We start from the raw sequence: 20873 nt of genomic DNA on the forward strand, positions 1-20873 counted from the left end.
TATAGTTATTATCTATATGAGGGTTGGTCTGATAAAACAATTCAGTCATATTGGAACTTAGTTTTTGGAGTTAGTTTTGTATATGATGTGAGGTATGGATCAAGGTTTGTTTTTTCCTCTAATACTGACGTCCATTTGTTCTAGCACAATTTTTTGAAAGGATTTTCCTTTCTCCCATTGAATCACATTGGCACCTTTGTCAAAAAATAGTTGTCCATATGTGTGTAGATCTGTTTCTGGCCTGTTTATTCTGTTCCATTGATATATCTGTCTGTACTTACATCAATACCACACTGTCTGAATTATTGTATCTTTATAGTAAGTCTTAATATTACACAGTATAAATCCTCCACACTGTTCCTTGCTTTGGCTAATCTAGGTCCTTTGCAAAGCCATGTAAACTTTAACATCTCCTTGTCAGTCTCCAGAAAGTTGACAAATAATTGGTTAAACAAGTAGAAGACAAATGAGTATAGTGATAGGAAATTTCAACAACACTCAACCAACTTGATTTATATATTGTAGAACACTACACCCATCAACAGCTGAATATATGCTCTTTTTCAGGGACACTTGAAACATTCCCCTAGATAGACCATATGTCTAGACCATATGAAATCATATGCAGTATATTTTCTGATCACTATGGAATTAAATTAGAAGTGAGAAATAAAAAGTCAACAGAGACAGTAGCCATATTTTTGAAGAGTTAATGAAAGCAACAGTAGAGGGAGCTATGTGAAGTTTAAAAAAGTATACGTTTCCTTCTAAAAGTTACAGAACACAAATTTCCCCTTAAAATGAGCAACAAAATAGGCCCAAGGTCAAATCCTGTAAAAAATTCTTGCTTTTAAAAATGAAAGACTGGCTAAATGATGTATACAATGAATAGCAAAAATTTATGATTAGATATTTGTATTCTATGCAACATATAAGTAGGTATTTTAGTAAGTATACCGTATGATATATTATGGTGAAAATCATTAAAAACAATTTCCTATCTATCTTCTCCCCATCCCCCAGTGCTGACCATCACCCTGAACAGAATTGTATTGTTACAGGTATCAGTGTCATTCGAGGATGTGACTGTGGACTTCAGCAGGGAGGAGTGGCAGCAACTGGACTCCACTCAGAGGCGCCTCTACCAGGATGTAATGCTAGAGAACTACAGCCACCTGCTCTCAGTGGGTAAGCACAGCCATCCTATGAATCTGCGAGGAGCTTGTTCTGGGTAAAATTGTGTCCCCAGATAAAATATGTTGAAGTCCTAACTCTTGGTACCTCAGAATGTGACCTTATTTGGAAATAGAGTCTTTATAGAAGTAATCAAGCTAAAATGAGGTTGTTAGGGTGGGCCCTAATCCAGCATGACTGATGTCCTTATAGAAAAGGGTAATCTGGACACAGAGACAGACACATACAGAGGGAAGACAATGTGAAGACACACAAGGGGAAAATGGCCATGTGACTGGAGTGATGCATCTATTAGCCAAGAAAGGCCTGAGGCTACCAGAAACTAGGAGAGAGGCATGGAACAGTTCATTCCCTAGCACCTTCAAAAAGAGCATGGCCCTGTTGATACCCTGATTGTGGACTTCTGGCCTCCAGAACTGTGACACAGTAAATTTCTGTTGTTTTGAGCCCCCCCGGTTTGTGGTACTTTGTTACAGTGGCCCTATGACACTAGCACAGATTTCTGTACTGGGAAGTGGGGTGCTGCTGTAACAAATACCTAAAAAAATCGTGAAAGTGGCTTTGGAATTGGGTAATGGGTAGAGGCTGGAAAGGTTTTGAAATGCTTGATAGCAAAAGCCGAGATTGCATTGAAGAGACTGTTGGTAGAAATATGAATGTTAAAGGTGCTTTTAGTGAAGTCTCAAATGGAAGTGAGGAACATGTTAGTGGAAACTGGAGGAAAGGCAGTTCCTGTTATAAAGTGGCAGAGAATTTGGCTGAATTGTGTTCTGTTGGGTGGAAAGTAGAACTTGTAAGCAATGAACTTGTTTAGCTGAGGCGATGTCTAAGCAAAGCATTAAGGGCATAGCCTCATTTCTTCTTGCTGCTTACAGTAAAATGCTAGAGGAAAGAGAGAAACTGAAGAAGGAATTGTTAGTAAAAAGAAACCAGAACATGAAGATTTGGATAATTCTTAGCCTATCCATATTGCGAAAAATGAGAAAGTGTACTCTGGAAAGAACACTAAGGTTTGACTGGACAACCAACTGCTGAAGAGATTAGGTGTATGAATTATGGATCCATCCAAACATCTCAGTAGAAGTGCTGCCAGTTTGGGCTGAAGAGGACAGAGAAGAAAAAATGAAGGAAGGCTGCTGGACGTTTGGGATTTTATAGACGGAAAACAGGCTGGTAAAGCTTTTTGGCTGTGAACATGAGTTATCCTTCAAGAAAAGGGATGAGTGACCCCAAGGATGGTTCAGAGGTCAGCAGGGCTGCTGCTGCCACCACAGGCCCACAGGGCACAGGCCAGGAAGATGAGGGGAGTGGTAGTGACAGGCTGTTACCTCCTTGGTTCCAGAGGGCGAGCCATCTTCTTGCTTCCAGGGCTGAGGGAGCAGGGCCGCCACCCAGGGCCAAGGGCATAGGGTTGCCGCAACTGATCTGTGGTCACACCTCTTAACAGTTTCATGTTCTTTTGAACTCTGTCTTCAAAGTTCTTTTCAACTTTCCCTTCCAGTGACTATCTACTTCCTGCCATATTTAGCCTTAGATGGACTTTATTACCCACTTTGGGCTGTATTCTCAAGCAGCATGACTCTGGGAAGACCCAGGCTCAGTGCTCTAGGGGTTGTTACTAGCCTCACACCATCCACAAGCTGGGCCTCGATCAGAAGGACTTGAGCCCCCTACAAGTGGCACCAGGGAGCGAGTCTACCATATGCCACATTTCCTGTGTCCCACTGTGGGGTGAGGATTCAGCACTGGGCTCTTCTGTGTTTATTCACCATTACTGAAGGAATCCTTGTTAAGTTTCTTTTCCTCTACTGACTAATATGCTTAAATTCAGTGAGGGAGTAAATTGAGACCCAGTTGCAAGCCATAAGTTGTTTCTCAAAAGGAAAGAAGTTATCCACAGAGGATGGCAAGGCTTTACTCCAGAATCCTAGGATCTGCACTGTGATTTGTCTGTAGGGGACTCCCAAAGGCTCCATGCCTGTCTGCCACTGCCACTTCGAGCAACACTGGATCTGCTGGATGATATGGCCCAAGTGGCAGAGCAGACGGTACGGCACCCTGGCCCTGTTGCAGAGCCTTCTCTTCTTCTGGACTCTACTCAAAACTAGCAGCTTTCCAGGTCACTCAGTAAATAGGCCAGAGGAGCACACCCAAAAGAGGAGTATGTTGCCTCTGGAATCCAAAGAGGCCCAGTAGGCATTGTGCCTCTTTTTGCTGGTAGGAAGAGCCAGATGCAGAAACTTATCCTTCACCTTAAGAAGGGATAGCTCAACGTGCCCCACACCACTGGACCCTTAGAAATTTCACCGAGGTAGAAGGCCCCTAAATTTTTGTCAGATTTATTTCTTATCTTCTGACATATAAATATCTTACCCATGATTCTACCAAGACTAGTTGGTACTTCTTGTTCACTAGGTCCAGTCAGCATAATATCATCGATGTAATGGACCAATGTGATGTCTTGGAAGGGAAAGTTGATCAAGATCCTTGCAGACTCAATTATGACATAGGACTGGAGAGTTGATCTACCTATGAGGTAGGACAGTAAAGGTATATAGCTGGCCTTGCCAACTGAAAGCAAACTGCCTCTGCTGGTGTTTGCTAACAGGTATTGTAAAAAAGGCATTTGCTGGATCAAGAGCTGCGTACTGCGTACCAAGGGATGTGTTAATTTACTCAAGCAGTGAAACCACATCTGGTATAGCAGCTGCTATTGGAGTCACCACCTGGTTGAGTTTATGATAATTGACTGTCATTCTCCGAGACCCATCTGTCTTCTGCACAGGCCAAATAGGCAAGTTGAATGGGGACGTAGTGGGAATAACCACCCCTGCGTCCTTCAAGTCCTTGATGGTGCCACTAACCTCTGCAATCCCTCCAGGAATGTAGTGTTACTTTTGGTTTACTGTTTTCCTAGATAGAGGCAGTTCTGGTGGCTTCCACTTGGCATAATAGCCCTCACTCCACAGGTCAGAGAACCAATATGGGGATTCTGCCAGTTGCTGAGTATGTCTATTCCAATCATGCATTCCTCAGCCAGGGAAGTAACCACAGGTTGGGTTCAGAGACACATTGGGCCCACTGTGAGATGGGCCTGAGCTAAAACTCCATTGATCACCTGATCTCCATAAGCTCCTACTCTGGTGGACCACAGTGATGTTTTGGGTCTCCTGGAGTTAGTGTCAGTTCAGAGCTAGTGTCCAGTAATCTCTGAAAAGCCTCATTATTTCTCTTTCTCATGCACAGTCACCCTGGTAAAGGGCTGTAGGTCCCTTTAGGGAAGGCGGGAAGAAAGATTAGTAGTATGAATTTCTGGCAGTGTAGTGGGGTCCTTTCTCAAGGGACCCAGCCTCCCCTTCACTCAAAGGGTTCTGGGTCTGTAAACTGGCTCAAGGCTGGGAATTGATTGAGGAGCCAGGACTCTCTGTTTTTATGTTTCAAGTTAGACTTCTGTTCACTTGACCTAGAACTCTTCTGCTTATATAGACCAAGTAAGAATTTAATAGATTACCCTTCTATTTCTTTTCTAGGGACATCATGATCAACTAGCCAATGCCATAGGTCTCTGCGAGTCAGACTATTCTGATTACTGTTTTGACCCTGCTGTCCGTTACAGTAACTGTGTCCACCTTGCATTTAGCAATTAAATGCCTCCATTTGGTCCCTGCCATCCCAGAGTCCAATTACTGCCATTACATTTAGGTTTCCCAATTCAGATGCAGCAGTTCCCACTGTAATTTCTGACCTACAGAGAAGAGCAATCACAGAGCTCTTCAAGGATACTGGGGCCCCGTCACAAATTTGTTTGTCACAGTCATGGTGACAGGTGTGTCCTCTGGACCCTCCAGTGTGGGTGAGCATGTGTTACGTGATAAATTCACTCTAACATTCCAAACTCTCTGAGCCTTTGGGTGCCTTTCTCTATAGGATACCAGAGTAGTTCTGGTATTTCAAGTGCATTTAGTATAGGCCACATTTTGGTCCACGTTTCAGCCAGCCAAACAAACGAAGTGTTCAGGCCCTTTTTAACCCCTCAAGTGGCAACAGTAAATTCAGAATCTACTTAGTGTGCACATATCAATAAATTCTGCCTGATCCATCTTTATGTTTTTTCTGTTATCTCACACTTTTAATATCCATTTCCGCCTATGGTTCCCAGATTTCTGTCTATAATATAAGTTGGCTAAATCATGCAGTTCTTTTGGTACGTAGTGCACCTCCTCATTGGTCACACTCTGTACCTCACCCTTTGGGCCCTGATGAGAGTTGGGTCTAGTTATAGGTCTGGAGGCAAAGGAGGGTGGTGGAGGTAGTCCTGAGGGGAATCTGCAGGGCCTTCCAAGGCAGGTACCTCGGGGGCGGCCACTGTAGGCTCCTCAGGCAAAGTAGGGTTCATCTTCTCAGACAGGGGTGGAAGGGCTGCTTCTACTGGCAAAGAAAACTCCTCAGAATTTAGAGGTTCAGTGTCCTCACATGTCCCCATTCCAGTTTCAGGATCCTGTTCCTTCCCAGTCAGTGCCCTCACTTTAACAGCAGTCAGCCTGTGAGATTGGGAATTCCGTGTGTGTTGTAATTTAACCCTCACAGGACGAGACTCTGGGTTTGGTTTTCAGCAATCTCAGCTCTGCAGCTGCAAGAGTTGAGGGTTTCTTTCAGGACGGACATAGAAGATTTTAGGTCATTTTTATGGTACTTGAGCTGAGCAATTAAATCCCTGAGCTCATCCTTTTCTTTTCCCACTTTGTCCAGTGCTATTAGGAGCAACCAGGCAATCTTATTAAACTTGTAAGTTTGACAAAAATTTCTCAGATATCAAAGACATGGTCACCTAGAACCTTGCCTCTTACAGACATTTGATCAGGAGTACCCAGCGGTGATAGCTTGCGTGTCTCTATTGCCACATCACATCATGGACTCTCAGTGCCCTCTTTACTACTAAAAATAGGGTCATTAATGCCTTTAAATCTAATCAGAACAGGGAACAAATTCCAGAAACACCATAACCAATTCAGAAAACTCATCCTTAAGATTCTGTGCCTCTGGAGCCACTCTCACTACCAAAATCTGTATTACGGTTCTCCAGAGAAATGGAACCAATAAGATATGGGTATATACATATATTGGGGGGGATTTATTTTAAGGATTGGCTCACCTTCGTTCCTGAAGGGTCTGGGCCATTAGTAGTCCTGCCTGAATTGGATTGTTGTCGTTTTCCATCGACTTTAATCACAGGGCATGGTAGTATGCCTTAACAGATCTCCTGTATCCTAGACATACTCTTCCTTACCTCCATTGTGGAGTAGCAGTCCAATTTCCCCTTGGTAATCAGGATCAGTCATCCCAGCCAGCACAGTAACTCCCTTCTTCGCCTGTTGATTCAGAGGCATAAGAAACCCGAAATGTCTAGGTGACAGACTTAACTTCTAGTTCAGCAGGATCGCTATGTTTCCCAGAAGAAGAAGCAATCCTTCCTTTAGAACTAAGACCTCTAGAACAGCAGAGTATAAGGTCTCAGGAACAGGAAGCAAAAATTTTGCTAGTGGACCACTAGGGGTAATAGTGAGTGGTGCCACTCCTGGCCCAGGGCTGAGGGGGTGGGGCCACCACCCTGGTGGGCTTGGAGGACAGAGCATTGAGCCAATGAGAATTATTCTCAAGCCTGAAAATCTAATGGGATTTGCCCTGCTGGGTTTTGGACTTCCTTGGGACCTGCACTCACTTTTTCATTCCGATTTCTCGCTTGTAGAATGGGAATATCTGTCCTATGCCTGTCCCATCGTTGTATTCTGGAAGCAGATAACTTGTCTGCTTTCACAGTTTTGCATGGAGAGAAATTTTGTCCCAGGATGATTCTCACTCAAGTTTCACCCATAAGTGATTTGGGTGATTTAGATGATGAGATTTGAGACTTTGAGTTGATGTTTAGATGAGATTTTAGACTTAAGAGTTGATAGTGGAATGATTAAGACTTTCAGGGATGTTGGGATGGGGCTAGTGTCTTTTGCACATGGGAAGGACATGAATTTTAGGGAGTCAGAGGGCAGACTCTTATGGGTTGAATTGTGTCCCCTCCAAAGAAGATATATGGGAAGTCTTAACTCCCAGCACCTCAGATGTGACCTTATTTGGAAATAACGTCTTTACAGAGGGAATCAAGTTCAAATGAGGTCATTAGAGTGGGGCCTAATTAATATGACTGGTGTCCTTATAAAAAAGGGAAATTTGGGCACAGAAATAGACACACATAGAGGGAGGATGATGATAAGACACACAGGGAGAAGATGGCCATGTGACTGGCGTAATGTATTTACAAGCCAAGGAATGCCAGAGACTAACAGCAAACACCAGAAGCTAGAAGGTGCGAGGAAGGATTTACTCCTGTATCTGCCAGAGAGACCATGACTCTGCTAACACCTTGATTTCAGACTTCTAGCCTCCAGAACTGTGAGACAATAAACTTCTGTTGTTTCAAGCCACTCAGTTTTTGGTACTTCGTTCCAGCAGCCCTAGGACACTAACACAGAGCTGGAGTGAGATATTTCCGTCCTCAGCTGCTGAGTGCTCTGGCGCGTCTTGGAGTGTGCGATGGTGTCCTCCTTGCTTGGTCTGGGATTCTTCAGGCCCTTTTCACCTCTGTGATTATTACTCTCTTCCCAATGAAATGTGATTACTTTTCCAAATCAAAAATGGAAAGCAATTAGCTGGACTCAATTCTCTATCATGTCCTGTTAACAGGATATGAAGTTCCCAAACCAGAGGTCATCTTCAAGTTGGAGCAAGGAGAGGAGCCATGGATTTTGGAGGGAGAAACCCCACATCAGAGCTGTTCAGGTGAGTAAGTGTGATCCAGGCAGAAGGGACGCATGGAAATACATTTTTTTTTCCTAAGAGATTGTTGCCTTTAAAGTGCTATTATTTCTACCTTTCTTAAAGCCTATACTCTGGATCATATGCCAGGCTTCCTCATTATGGATCTGGCTTTCTTGGAGATTCTCTCCTTCCATCACGTTTTTATGCTTCATTACTGAAACCCCACCCCCAGGGTCTTAGATTCTTATCGTATACATTCAGGTTTTAATGGATTTGCCTTCTCTGAAAATCAGTTGGTTGCCTCACTCCTGTTCTTCTTAGTGTCTTTCACTTGCTTCTTCCTCTCGTTTTCATCTTCTCACTCTAAGATGCCAATAAACTGTCATCTACAACCAGCCTCACTCCCTCTTCTCTTTGTATCACTTCAGATTCCTCATTCCTCTCCACCGCCCCTATCTCTATGCCGCTCTCCCATCTTCTGACTTTATGATCACTGTCACTTAGCATTTTCCTATTAAAATCAGCCTTATTAAGGTATAATTTACATATAATAAGATGTCTCCATTTTAAGTGCACAGTTTTATGGGTTTTGATAAAGGTACACACTGGTATAACCACCACTCCAATCATGATATATAACATTCCATTACATAAAAATGTGCCTTCATGCCCCTTGTAGTCAATACCCACCACCACTTTGGCCCCAGGCAACCATTGACATCCTTTTTGTCACTGTAGATTAGATTTATCTTTATTAGGGTTTCATATAAATGGAATCATACTGTATGTACGCTTTTGGATCTGACTTCATTTGTTCAGCATAGTGATTTTGTGATTCATCCATGTTACTGCATATATCACTAGTTTGTTCCTTGTAAATGCTAAATACTATTCCATGGTGTGAATATATTGTAGTTTGTCTATATACCTGTTGATGACAGGTGGTTATTATTTGGTTATTATGAATAAAACTGCAGTGAACATTCTGGTATCTTTGTGTGAACATATGTTTACATTTCTCTTGGGTAAATACCTAGGAGTGGAGTTGCTGGGTCGTACAATAAGTGTATCCTTATCTTTATAAGAAGTTGCCAAACTGTCTTACAAAGTGGCTGTGTCATTTTACATTGCCAACAGCAATACATGAGATTTCTGTGCTCCGCATTCTCACCAACACTTGCTATCATCAGTCTCTTTAATTTTTCCTATCACAGTGGATGTGTAATGGTATCTCATTATGACTTTAAGTTGTAGTCCTCTGAGGAGTAATGACATTAAGTATCTTTTCATGTGAATATTGACCATTTGTACATTTTTTGTGAAGTATCTATTCAAATATCTTTCCTGTTTTTTTACTGGATTGTCTTATTATTGAGTTTTAAGAGTTGTTTATATTTGCTGGCTGCAACTCCTATGCCAGATAGATGTATTGCCAATGTTTTGTTCCAATCTGTGGCTTGCAGTTTTATTTTCTTACTTGTGCCTATCGAAGGGCAAACATTTTAATTTTGATGGAGTTTAATTTATCATCTTTTTGAAATGTTTAGTACTCTTTGTGTTCTCTTTAAGAAATGTTTACCTACTACACAGTCACAAAGACTTTCTTACGTGTTCTTCTATAAGTTTTATCACTCGAGCTTTTTCTGTGTAGGTCTATGATCCATGTTGTGTATTTGATGTAAGGATTGATTTTCTTTTTTTTTTAAAGATTGGCACCTGGGCTAACAACTGTTGCCAATCTTCATTTTTTTTTTCTTCTTCTCCCCAAAGCCCCCCAGTACATAGTTGTGTATTTTAGTTGTGAGTGTCTCTGGCTGTGCTCTGTGGGATGCTGCCTCAGCATGGCCTGATGAGTGGTGCCGTGTCCGCGCCTGGGATCTGAACCGGCAAAACCCTGGGCCACCGAAGTGGAGAGCACGAACTTAACCACTCGGCCATGGGGCCAATCCCTGATTTTCATTTTTTTCAATATGACAAACAGTTGTTCCAGAACCATTTGTTGAAGAGACTCTCTTTTTTCCATTGAATTTCCTAGGCACATTTATCAAAATCAATTGAATTTATGTATGTGAACCTATTTCTGGACACTATTCTGTTCTATTGATCTATATGTATTTCCGTTTTAAAATGTGGGTTTTATTATTATTCAGGTATGGTGAGGCCAACAGATCTGGAGATGACTGCCATTGAAAAGATGGTTTGTAACTCACATTTCCCAGGAGGAGGGGGCGTGCCACACCACACAAGGCCACACTGGGAAGCACCAGGGTCAGTCAGGAGGCAGAAGTTGTGAGAGGAAAGCGTGGGCAAGAGCTTTTATTGTGATTTTCCTGAGAAAGAATGGGTGAGGCAGGTTAAGCAGGCTGGGGAGGTTTAAGCTTGGCTAGTTTGAGTAATTCCAGCAGGTTCCAGGGTGTAAGGACTGTACCTAGTTTACCTAGTTGCCTGATACCTGGCCCTGAGCTGATCTGGGCAGGGGGATAGTAGCTCACCCTGTGAGTTTGTTAAAGGAGATAATTGGTGGCTATGGTCTCTGGATTGGTTGGTTTGCACATGAAGGCCTGCTTGTAGGGAAGTCACTTGCTATCTCTAGGAATTAACTAGCCCTGGGAGGAGCAGTCCCTCTAGGATCAGCTAGGCACCGGATGCATCAAGAATACAGAAAATGAGAAAATATAGTTGATACACTGTCCTTTTGGCAAACCCATACTTTCTTTATTACTGTAGCTTTTAAATGAGTCTTCAAATCAGGTAGGAGAAGTTCTCCAACTTTGCTTTTTTTTTTTTAATTACTTTGGCTCTTCTAGGTCATTTGCATTTCCTTATAAATTTTATAATCAGTTTGTACTTTTTTTGAAAAAGCCTGCTGGGATTTTGTTTGGAGTTGAGTTGCCTCTGTAGATCAACTTTAGGAGAATTGACATCTTAACAATGTTGAGCCTTCTGATCCATGAACATGGCAAATTTCTTCATTTATTTAAATCTTGGATTTCTTTCAACAATGTTTTATAGTTTTCAGTGTAGAAGTTTTATGCATCCTTCATTAAATTTATCCCTAAGTATTTGATGTTTTTTGATACTATTGTAAATACATTGTTTTTTAAATTTTATTTTCGGATTGTTCACTGCTAGTATAAATTGCTATTGATTGATTTTGTACGTTGGCTTTGTATCCTGAGGCATCCCTAAATCCGCCTGTTAGTTTTCTTGTAGGTTCCTTAGGGTTTTTCCTGTAATTAATCATTATCACTTTAGGGACACTTGTATTTCTTCCTTTCCAATCTCATATTTTTAATTTCTTTTCCTTTCCTTATTTCACTAAGACCTTCAGTTCAGTGTTGAACAGAAGTGGTGAGCATGGACATGCTTGCCTTGCTCCCAATATTAGGGACAAAGAATTCATACCATTAAGTATGATGTTAGCTCTAGGTTTTTTGAAGCTGCCCTTTATCAGGTTATGTAAGTTCCTTTCTAATCCTAGCTTGTTGAAGAGGTTTTTTTTTTTTTGTCATAGTTACATGTTGAATTTTGTCAAATGAATTTTCTTCATCTTATTAGAGTGATCATAGAGTTATTGCTTTTGTTTTATTAATATGTGAATTTATTTATTGATTTTCAAATGTTAAATTAACCTTGCACTTCTGAGAAATAATACTAGTTGATTATGATATATTGCCCTTATTATATATTGTTGGATTCTATTTACTGATATTTTGTTTTAAAAATTTGCATTTTTCATGAGTGATATTGGTTTTTAGTTTTCTTTTTTTGCGATATCTTTGTCAAGTTTTGTTATTAGGGCTATGCTGGCTGCATAAAATGAGTTGTGAAGTGTTCCCTTTTCTGTTTTCTGAAATAATTTGTGTAAGATTGTTATTTCTTCCTTTACTGTTTCGTGGAATTCATCAGTGAAACCATCTGGACCTGGCATTTTCTTGATGGGAAAATTTTAATAACAAATTCAATTTCTTTAATAGACATAGGACTATTCAGATTTTCTGTTTCATCTTTTGTCAGACATAGTAAGTTGTATTTTTCAAGGAATTTGTCTATTTCCTTTGTTGTCTAATTTAAGTCTGTTGTGGTCTGAGAATGCACTCTGTATGATTTCAGCATATGGTCTATCTAGGGGAATGTTCCATGTGTCTCTGAGAAGAATGTATATTCAACTGTTGATGAGTGTTGTTTCAATGATATATAAATCAAGTTGATTGTGTTGTTGAAATCTATTGCTTTACTGGATTGTACTCTACTTTTTCAATCAGTTTGTAATTTTAGAGGGTAAAAACTGACAAGGAGATTTTAAAGTTTATATGGATATGCGAAGGACCTGGAATAGCCAACACAGTCTTGAGAAAGAAGAAAAATGTTGAGACTTACTATAAAGTTACAATAATCCAGACGGTGTGGTATTGATGTAAGGACCAACAGATATCTAAATGGAACAAAAGAGAGAATCTGAAAATAGACCCACACATATATGGACAACTGAGTTTTGACAAAGGTGCAAATACAATTCAGTGGGGGAAAGGAGAGTCTTATGAACAAATGAATATCGGTATTGAAGGAAAAAAACCTTGACCCATACCTCACACCTTATACAAAAATTAACTTGAGTTCTAGTCTGAATGCATTGTTTCTATTGGAGTAGCCCATCTAATAGAAACTGTTAATTCTGGAAAGTATACTTTAAAAACTACTGAAGACACGAGAATGACAAAAAGAACATTTTTTTTCTGGGAAATCATATATTGAACAATTTTGGATTGTATCCTGAACATTATGAGTGTCACAGTAACACTGTTTTTTTTTTTATAATGTTCTGTGTTTTTGTCAGAGTAGGCAATTAACTATGTTAGACTCAAACTGGAGATGCTGTCTCACCTAAGGTGGATAGCAACTCAGATCTCTGTTCAGACTTTCTCTAACTCCTGACTCCTCTGCGAAATCTGCCTGTTTTTATTCACTCTGTCGGTATATGTTTTGTTTTATTTTGTTTTCCTAGGAATTATAGTTACTGTTTGTGGAAGGATTTTTTTAGGAGCTTACTTCTCCATACTAGAAGTTGAACGCTTACAATTAATTCCTGTACGTTGACCCTGTGTTCTGAGACCTCACTAAATTCACTTATTAATTCTAGCGAGTCTTTTTATAAATTCCTTAAAATTTTCTGCATCCCTTATTGTGTCTTTTTATAATTTCCTTTTTTGTCTGTGTGCCCTTTATTTTTATTTTATCTGTTTTTATTTTATCTTGTTTCCAGTCTTTGCTCATTTTCCTTTCCGTAGAGGCTTTTCCCCCATTGAGATGCCCTGGGCTATGGGTCTTGTTTACTGTCATCTGAATATTTGTTCCTATAGTAATTAAAAGAGTCTTCCATTCTGAAAACTTAAGCTTTGTATTTGTATTCCAATGACTTCCATATTGACACCACTGGTTGCTATATTATTACTAGACCCTAGTACCACATTTGTCTGCATATTAGACAGTTCCCGTAGAATATTCTGCTTTACTCGTCTTCATTTAGTATGTGAGGAATTGGCACCATCATTGCCCAAATCAGGAATTCTCACATTCCAAATTTTGTCAGATTCTGCTGTGTTTTTTGTTTCTTCCCTCTTAGTTATCTTCTCTTACTAATTACTCTGCAATTCCTGTTTTTTCTTTTTTAATGAATACTATTTAGATATCTTTTTATCTTAATTCTTAGTAGCATCACCCAAAAGCAAGTCTATATTTTCTTATGCTTGGATTATTCTGTTCCTAATGGGATTTGCAGATTTCGTTTCTTGTTTCTAGTTCATCTTATATGCTACTGATAGATGTCACCTGAGACGACGCCACATTTATCTTTGTCATTAACTTCGTGAAGTAAACTTACAATTATTTCATATTATATAACACATGACCAGTAGCTCTTCTCTCAGTGCCATCTACAATGTGGCCATGTATTTATTGCCAGTTAAAGTTGTATCTGTATAATTTCCTTAATTCATGCTTTCCTCAAATTTTCACCTTATCTTTAATGCCTACCAAATATGAAGTTCATCTCTGCATCTGGGCTCTTTATTATTTTGTGCTCGGCCTATCCAGGTAATAGACACTTTCATTTTGTTTCATTTCAGGTTTTCTATTCCATGAAATGACCCTTTACCTACTCCAAGTTTATTGTTCTTCTCCATTTCTATTGCCTCAGATGCTTCTGCCTCTAGTAATTTTGAAAGTCCCTGAAAATAAGAGCCTGTATCTTATTTTCATTATTTGAACACTAAGCATGAAGAAAATACTTACCAATATTAACTAATTGAATTTGTGGGGGATAAGAATATGAGAGTATTTTGCCCTATTTCAGAAGGATTTTAAAAAATTCTACTGATAGGAATTCAATGGAACATAGATTGTAATTGGAAAGTAAAGACAATGGCATCAAATATTAAAAAGTTTATTGTCTGTGTATTGTGTTTCTATTCTAATAGAAGTCTGTTGAAATGATTAGCAAAAGGAATAGCACGGAGGGTGTCTGCTTTTGAAGTTAAAAAAAAGTGTCACTAGCATATGATCAGATTAATTTTCAAAATAAAAAACTCTTAAACTGCTTCATGAAGTACATATGTGTTTTTAAACAGCACAAAAGAAAATGCTAACAAGCAGGCTAAATGGAGGAAGAGAACATGAACATATCCTTCGATCTGAGAATAAACTGGACTGTTTTTGAGACATTTTTGTGAGTGGCAAATAGAATGCAAGCTTGCACGCACAGCTCTTTTCTAGACTGATGACTCTTCATTTGTGTACTTTTCGTTGAATCTGTGGGCTCAGGAAAGGTACAGAGAAGTTTTTATTGCAGGAGCAGATTTTTTACAATGAATATTGGTACCGGTGACCTAAATATTGTCCAATACAGCAGGGGTTTAGAAGTTAAGTTTTACTTACAGGTTATACATTTTATATATATTTATAAGTTAAATAAAATGAAAAGGAGAACCACTTCTAAAACCATGCCTGGGAATCTAGTGCTTAATATCTCCAGAATAAATTAAAGCTCACTGTGTGAGAATGAAAATGCAACTTAAGAATAAGAGGGTGAGATTTTGGATGGGACGTGTGTTTTGAGTGCATTATCAAACTGATTAACAGGGAGAAACTGGAGTTGATGACTCAGCATTCTCAGTATCTAAAATCTCTTGCTGATGAGATAATGTATAATTTTTCCATTTAAAATTATGATTGAGAATCTGATATGTCCTATGTATTGGTAATGGAAACATTTGTGATGCCCATTCTGGGCAAGACAAGTATGTTAATTATGTTAAAGCTAATTTGCAATAATAAAGAGATTATAAGATACAGTGGGTTAAATACTAAAGAATTTTATTTCTCTCTTATATAAAGTTTCTCATATCACAGGCCGTTGTAAAACCTTGTTGCTCATGTTTATTCAGGAATCCAAGTTCCCTCCATTATAGAACTCCCTATCTCTTGGGGTTTTTGTGAAATCTGCATGTTTGAGTCTGCGTTGCTGCCAAGTCAAGGTTTTAGTAAGCAAGAAGGTAGAAGAGGGCATAGAGAAAAATGCCTACTGTCTCAATGTGCTGCTTTGAAAGTGGCACCCATCAATTTTTCTCACATCCTATTGATGAGAACATGGCCACATGGCAACACCAGTTTTCAAAGGAGGCTGAGCAATGTTATATGACTGGGCAGCCATCTGCCTGGCTACTACTCTATTAATGCAAAAGAAAGGTAAAACAAATTCTGGTGGACAGCTTTTGATGCCAGCCCTGATATCAGTTCCTCTACATTAAACCCAGCATATATGGGGTTAAAACCAAAGCACTCTCCCTGCTTGCTCCCTGGCTCCAGAATCCACTGTCTGCCATGGAGACAGACAGCCAAGGTTGCCCACCTGCAAATTCCGTTATCATCCTGCTCCCTGTAAGCAGCCTCCCAAGGCTGAACCCAGGCTGGTGGGAAAGCGCCCAAGGCCACAGGTTCCTCCCCCCCCACAAACAGAAACATTCCTTGCAACCTTTGAAACCTCTCGCCTCCCATCTTCTGGGGAGATGAGACAAAACGAGACAAATTTGAGGGCTTGCTCTTGTCTCCCGGCTGATATCACCTGAAATAAAAACCCTTTCCTTGCCATAAGCCTGGCATTCCAGTTTTTATTTGGCCCCTCTTGTGTGGCGGGTAAAGAACCTATGTTTGTAGGCACTAACACCTTCTAGTCTACCACAGATGGCTTGTCCTCTCTGATTTTATACTTCTTGTTAGATATATATAATTTTAGGTCCAAGAAAACAATTATACCTGGATGGAGTGTCGGAGTATAGACATCCATTTATTTATTGTTTGTATAGGTTAAGATGGCCCTGACTACAATATTTTTCCTATGGGTATGAATAAATTGTGGGGTTTTTTTCAGCTTTATTGAGATATAATCGACATACAGTACTGTATAAGTTAAGGTATACTGCATCATAACTTGACTTACATATATTGTGAAATGATTACCACAGTAAGTTTAGTTAACATCCATCTCATAGATATAAAAAAGAAAAGGAAAAAATGTTTTTTTCGTTGTGACAAGAACTTTTAGGATCTACTCTTTTAGCAGATTAAATTGGTTTTTTGATCACATTAAATTGGTATTGTTGCTAACAAGCAAGAAGCAACAAGATTAGTGAGGATTTAGAATGGAAAGCTAATGAAGACTTAGACTCTGAGTCACACCCTCCAAGCCTAGGCTCTCCACGGATATTTCCACTTAAAACCCTTGTCTTTTTTTTTTTAACCCCCCGGTACATAGTTGTATATTCTTCGTTGTGGGTCCTTCTAGTTGTGGCATGTGGGACGCTGCCTCAGCGTGGTTTGATGAGCAGTGCCATGTCCGCGCCCAGGATTCAAACCAACGAAACACTGGGCCACCTGCAACGGAGCGCGCGAACTTAACCACTCGGCCACGGGGCCAGCCCCAAAACCCTTGTCTTTTTAATCTTCATTTTACTCTACTTGATATCCAAGAGTCCTCAAAAGAGAGCTAGGTAGCTTATGTTGAACTCCAATCTCCAAAACGTAATAACCATATTTTAGGGCAAATTATATATATAATCATTCTGAGCTTCACTTTCCTTATCTACAATAGGTGAATAATAATAGAAAATACCACATAAGGCTTTGAAAGGATTAAATTTCTTTTAATCCTTTCTTAGAACAATTTCTTAGAACAATGGTTGGAATGTCATAAGTATCATGCAAGAACTTGGCACATAATAAGTGCTATACATTTATTTCCTGTCATTGTCATCATCATCATCATCAGATTTACTGGTTCCCCTGTATTTAGTTTGGATTAGCTCTTGTGTACCTTTTAATCTTCTGTTGTCTATTCTTTGTGTCAATTTTACTTTTCTTTCTCTTTTTAGATGGGAAATTTGGGATTAAGACCTCCCAAAAAAGAATTTCTGGAAAAGCTTCATTTCATAGTGAAATGGAGGATGAAGATACAAGAGATGATTCATTGTATTCCATTTTAGAAGAACTGTGGCAAGATGCCGAACCAATAAAAAGATATAGGGAAAAACAGAACAAACCACTGAGTCATGCGGCTTTCATCAATAAGAAAATATTGAATACAGAGTGGGATTATGAATGTAAAGACAGTGAAAAATTTGTTCATCCAAGCCCAAATCATGTTTCTTCACAGAAACAACCCCATAAATATGACTCATTTGGAAAGAATTTTAAGCATAATTTAGATTTACATTTTCATAGTAAAAACAATGCAGCAAAGAACTTTGATAAAATTATTGGACGTGGTCAAGTTTTCACCCAGAGCTGCTCTTATACTAACCATGAAAACACGCATGCAGGAGTGAAATTCTGTGAAAGTAATCAGTGTGGAAAAGTCCTCAGCCTGAAACAAGGACTCAGTCACAATCCAAAATTTCCTGTTGGGGAGAAAGCAAATATGTGTGCTGAATTTGGGAAGATCTTCACCCAGAAGTCACACCTCTTTGCAACTCAGAGAATTCATACTGTAGAAAAACCTCATGAACTTAGCAAATGTGTAAATGTTTTTACACAGAAGCCACTACTCAGTATATATCTGAGAGTTCATAGAGATGAAAAACTATATATATGTACTGAATGTGGGAAGGCATTCATTCAGAATTCAGAATTAATTTTGCATGAGAAAACTCATACTAGAGAAAAACCCTATAAATGCAATGAATGTGGAAAATCATTTTTCCAAGTGTCATCTCTACTTAGGCATCAGACAACTCATACTGGAGAAAAACTCTATGAATGCAGCGAATGTGGGAAAGGCTTCTCCCTGAACTCAGCCCTCAATGTACATCAGAAAATTCACACTGGAGAGAGACACCACAAATGCAGTGAGTGTGGGAAAGCCTTTACCCAAAAATCAACACTCAGGATGCATCAGAGAATTCATACAGGAGAGCGATCCTATATATGTACTGAATGTGGGCAGGCCTTCATCCAAAAGGCACACTTAATTGCACATCAAAGAATTCATACTGGAGAGAAGCCTTTTGAATGCAGTGACTGTGGGAAATCCTTTCCTTCTAAGTCACAACTCCAGATGCATAAGCGAATTCACACAGGAGAGAAACCCTATGTATGCACCGAATGTGGGAAGGCCTTCACCAACAGGTCAAATCTCAATACTCACCAGAAATCTCATACTGGAGAAAAGTCTTATATATGTGCTGAATGTGGAAAGGCCTTCACTGACAGGTCAAATTTCAATAAACACCAGACAATTCATACTGGAGAGAAACCCTACGTTTGTGCTGATTGCGGGAGGGCCTTCATCCAGAAGTCAGAGTTAATTACACATCAGAGAATTCATACTACAGAGAAGCCTTATAAATGTCCTGATTGTGAGAAATCCTTCTCAAAGAAACCACATCTCAAAGTACATCAGCGAATTCACACAGGAGAGAAACCATATATATGTGCAGAATGTGGGAAAGCCTTCACTGACAGGTCAAATTTCAATAAACACCAGACAATTCATACTGGAGATAAACCGTATAAATGTAGTGATTGTGGAAAGGGCTTCACTCAGAAATCAGTTCTGAGTATGCATCGCAATATTCATACGTGAAAGTAACCCTGTTGCTTGAAAATGAGACAGCCTTATCACAGAAGTCAGGTCTAAGTGTATATTATAAAATTCACCCAAGACAGATCTTATGTGACATTGCATAATAAAAAGCATTCATCAGGCTCTCTCACCTCAGATGAGCAAAATTTTTCAGAATAGACCCTCTAAGAATGCATTGAATGAAGGGGAATTTCTATATTTGCACGGCCTCACAATATATAATAGAATTCAAACTGGGAAAAATGCTGTCTGTTTGATGCATTAGGAAAAACCTTCCTTTAGAAAGCAAACTGTTACTAAATTCTTTATAGATGAAGTGTGCAAAATTATGTAAATGACAGTCATGTTTACTGTGTTATGTTAAGTAATTTAAAGTGGCAACTAAATGAAAGGTAGGACAACAAAATAATATATTTGATGTGTAAACCTACTCTCAGTTCTGTAGGGTGTTTGTGGCAGAACACATTGTGCAACAGGAGGAATAATTGAATTGAAATTCTCTTTTTGAATTTAATACACTTGTGTCTATCAAGTTTGTTTCCAATTGAATATTTCTCTCCCGTGAATCCACAATTTCAAAGTCATTATGGTTTTGTATATACATACATCTGCAGATATAATTTTACATGAACACATGAATACAGTCCTATCATTCATACTGGTTTTCATGACATCATATTTTTATCTTCTTTCATTGTGGTACATTGGAAAATGGCCGCAAATTCCTCCCATCCTTTTATCCACATCCCTTTGCAATGTTACTCCTGTTTTTCTTGTTAAGAGGTAGAGTCTCTCTCTTTCTACTCCTTGACTCTGAGCTTGGCCATGTGACTTGCTTTGTCCAATGTACATTAGCAAAGAGATTCAAGAAGAGGCTGGAGAAGTGTGGAAGCCTGCCTTGAGGCTTACCCTCTCTCGCTGCTTTTTGGAATTCTGAGACCTTTGTGTAAAGAAGCTCAGATTCCTCTACAGGGGGATGAGAAACCACAGGGAGCAGAGATGACCCAGCCCAGCTGGAGCCTCTTAGACCAACTGCCAGACATGGGAGTGAGGCCTTCCTCAACCTCCATCCCCGGTCAAGCCGGCCCACACCAGAAGAGCTATACCAGTTATCCCAGCCAACCTGGAGAATTGTGAGATAAATAAAATGATTATTGTTTTAAGATACTAAGTTTTGGGGTAGTTTGTTGCGCAGCCAATGCTAAGTAATGTCTGAAAGTGTATGCATGTGAGGGGTATTGTACCAAAACTAAGACTTGTGGCATTAGCTTTGGGCCTGAGTGGCAGGTGGAAACTGGAAAAACAATGAGAAAAACTGTTAAGAAAGGCTGAAAAAGACAGCAGCCCATGTTACTTAGTAAGGAAAAAAATAGCAAAACAGTCAGCAAGCTCTGTGGGAAGATAGAGAATGTACCAAATGAACTTGTGGGTCTGGTTAAAGAGATTTCCAACAGAATCTTGGAAGTATCAGTTTGCTTCTTTGAGCTGCATACGATAAGGTACAGAAAGAGATGAACCAAGAAAAAAACTGTTCCATTTGCAAGCAGCATTCAGAAGAAATACAAAGAAGCCAGGACTTGCTGGGTTAGAAAATAACTGTTTCACATCTCTGGTCTCTCCAGCCATCAAAATATTCTCAAGGTGAAAACAGGCCTCAGGGTGAGATCAAATCATGGGTATGGTGGGAAGACCTTTTGTTAAAATGTGCAAAATATTTAAGTTGGTGTTTGGGAGA

At 39.5% G+C, this 20873-nt stretch overlaps 1 protein-coding gene across 2 annotated transcripts in view; it reads left to right on the forward strand.

Moving 5' to 3' along the window:
• Positions 1-20305, forward strand: part of ZNF81 (zinc finger protein 81) — a 67800-nt gene extending 47495 nt beyond the window's left edge. For both annotated transcript variants that reach the window (XM_070606459.1, XM_070606458.1), the window contains exons 3-5: positions 1062-1188; positions 7930-8025; positions 17430-20305. In XM_070606459.1, the coding sequence (XP_070462560.1) occupies positions 1062-1188; positions 7930-8025; positions 17430-19138 (1932 nt within the window). In that variant the 3' untranslated portion in view covers positions 19139-20305. The remainder of the gene's footprint in view (positions 1-1061; positions 1189-7929; positions 8026-17429) is intronic.
• Positions 20306-20873: the final 568 nt, after the last annotated feature.

Source organism: Equus przewalskii, chromosome X (genome assembly GCF_037783145.1).
Source record: "Equus przewalskii isolate Varuska chromosome X, EquPr2, whole genome shotgun sequence".
NCBI classification, from domain to species: domain Eukaryota; kingdom Metazoa; phylum Chordata; class Mammalia; order Perissodactyla; family Equidae; genus Equus; species Equus przewalskii.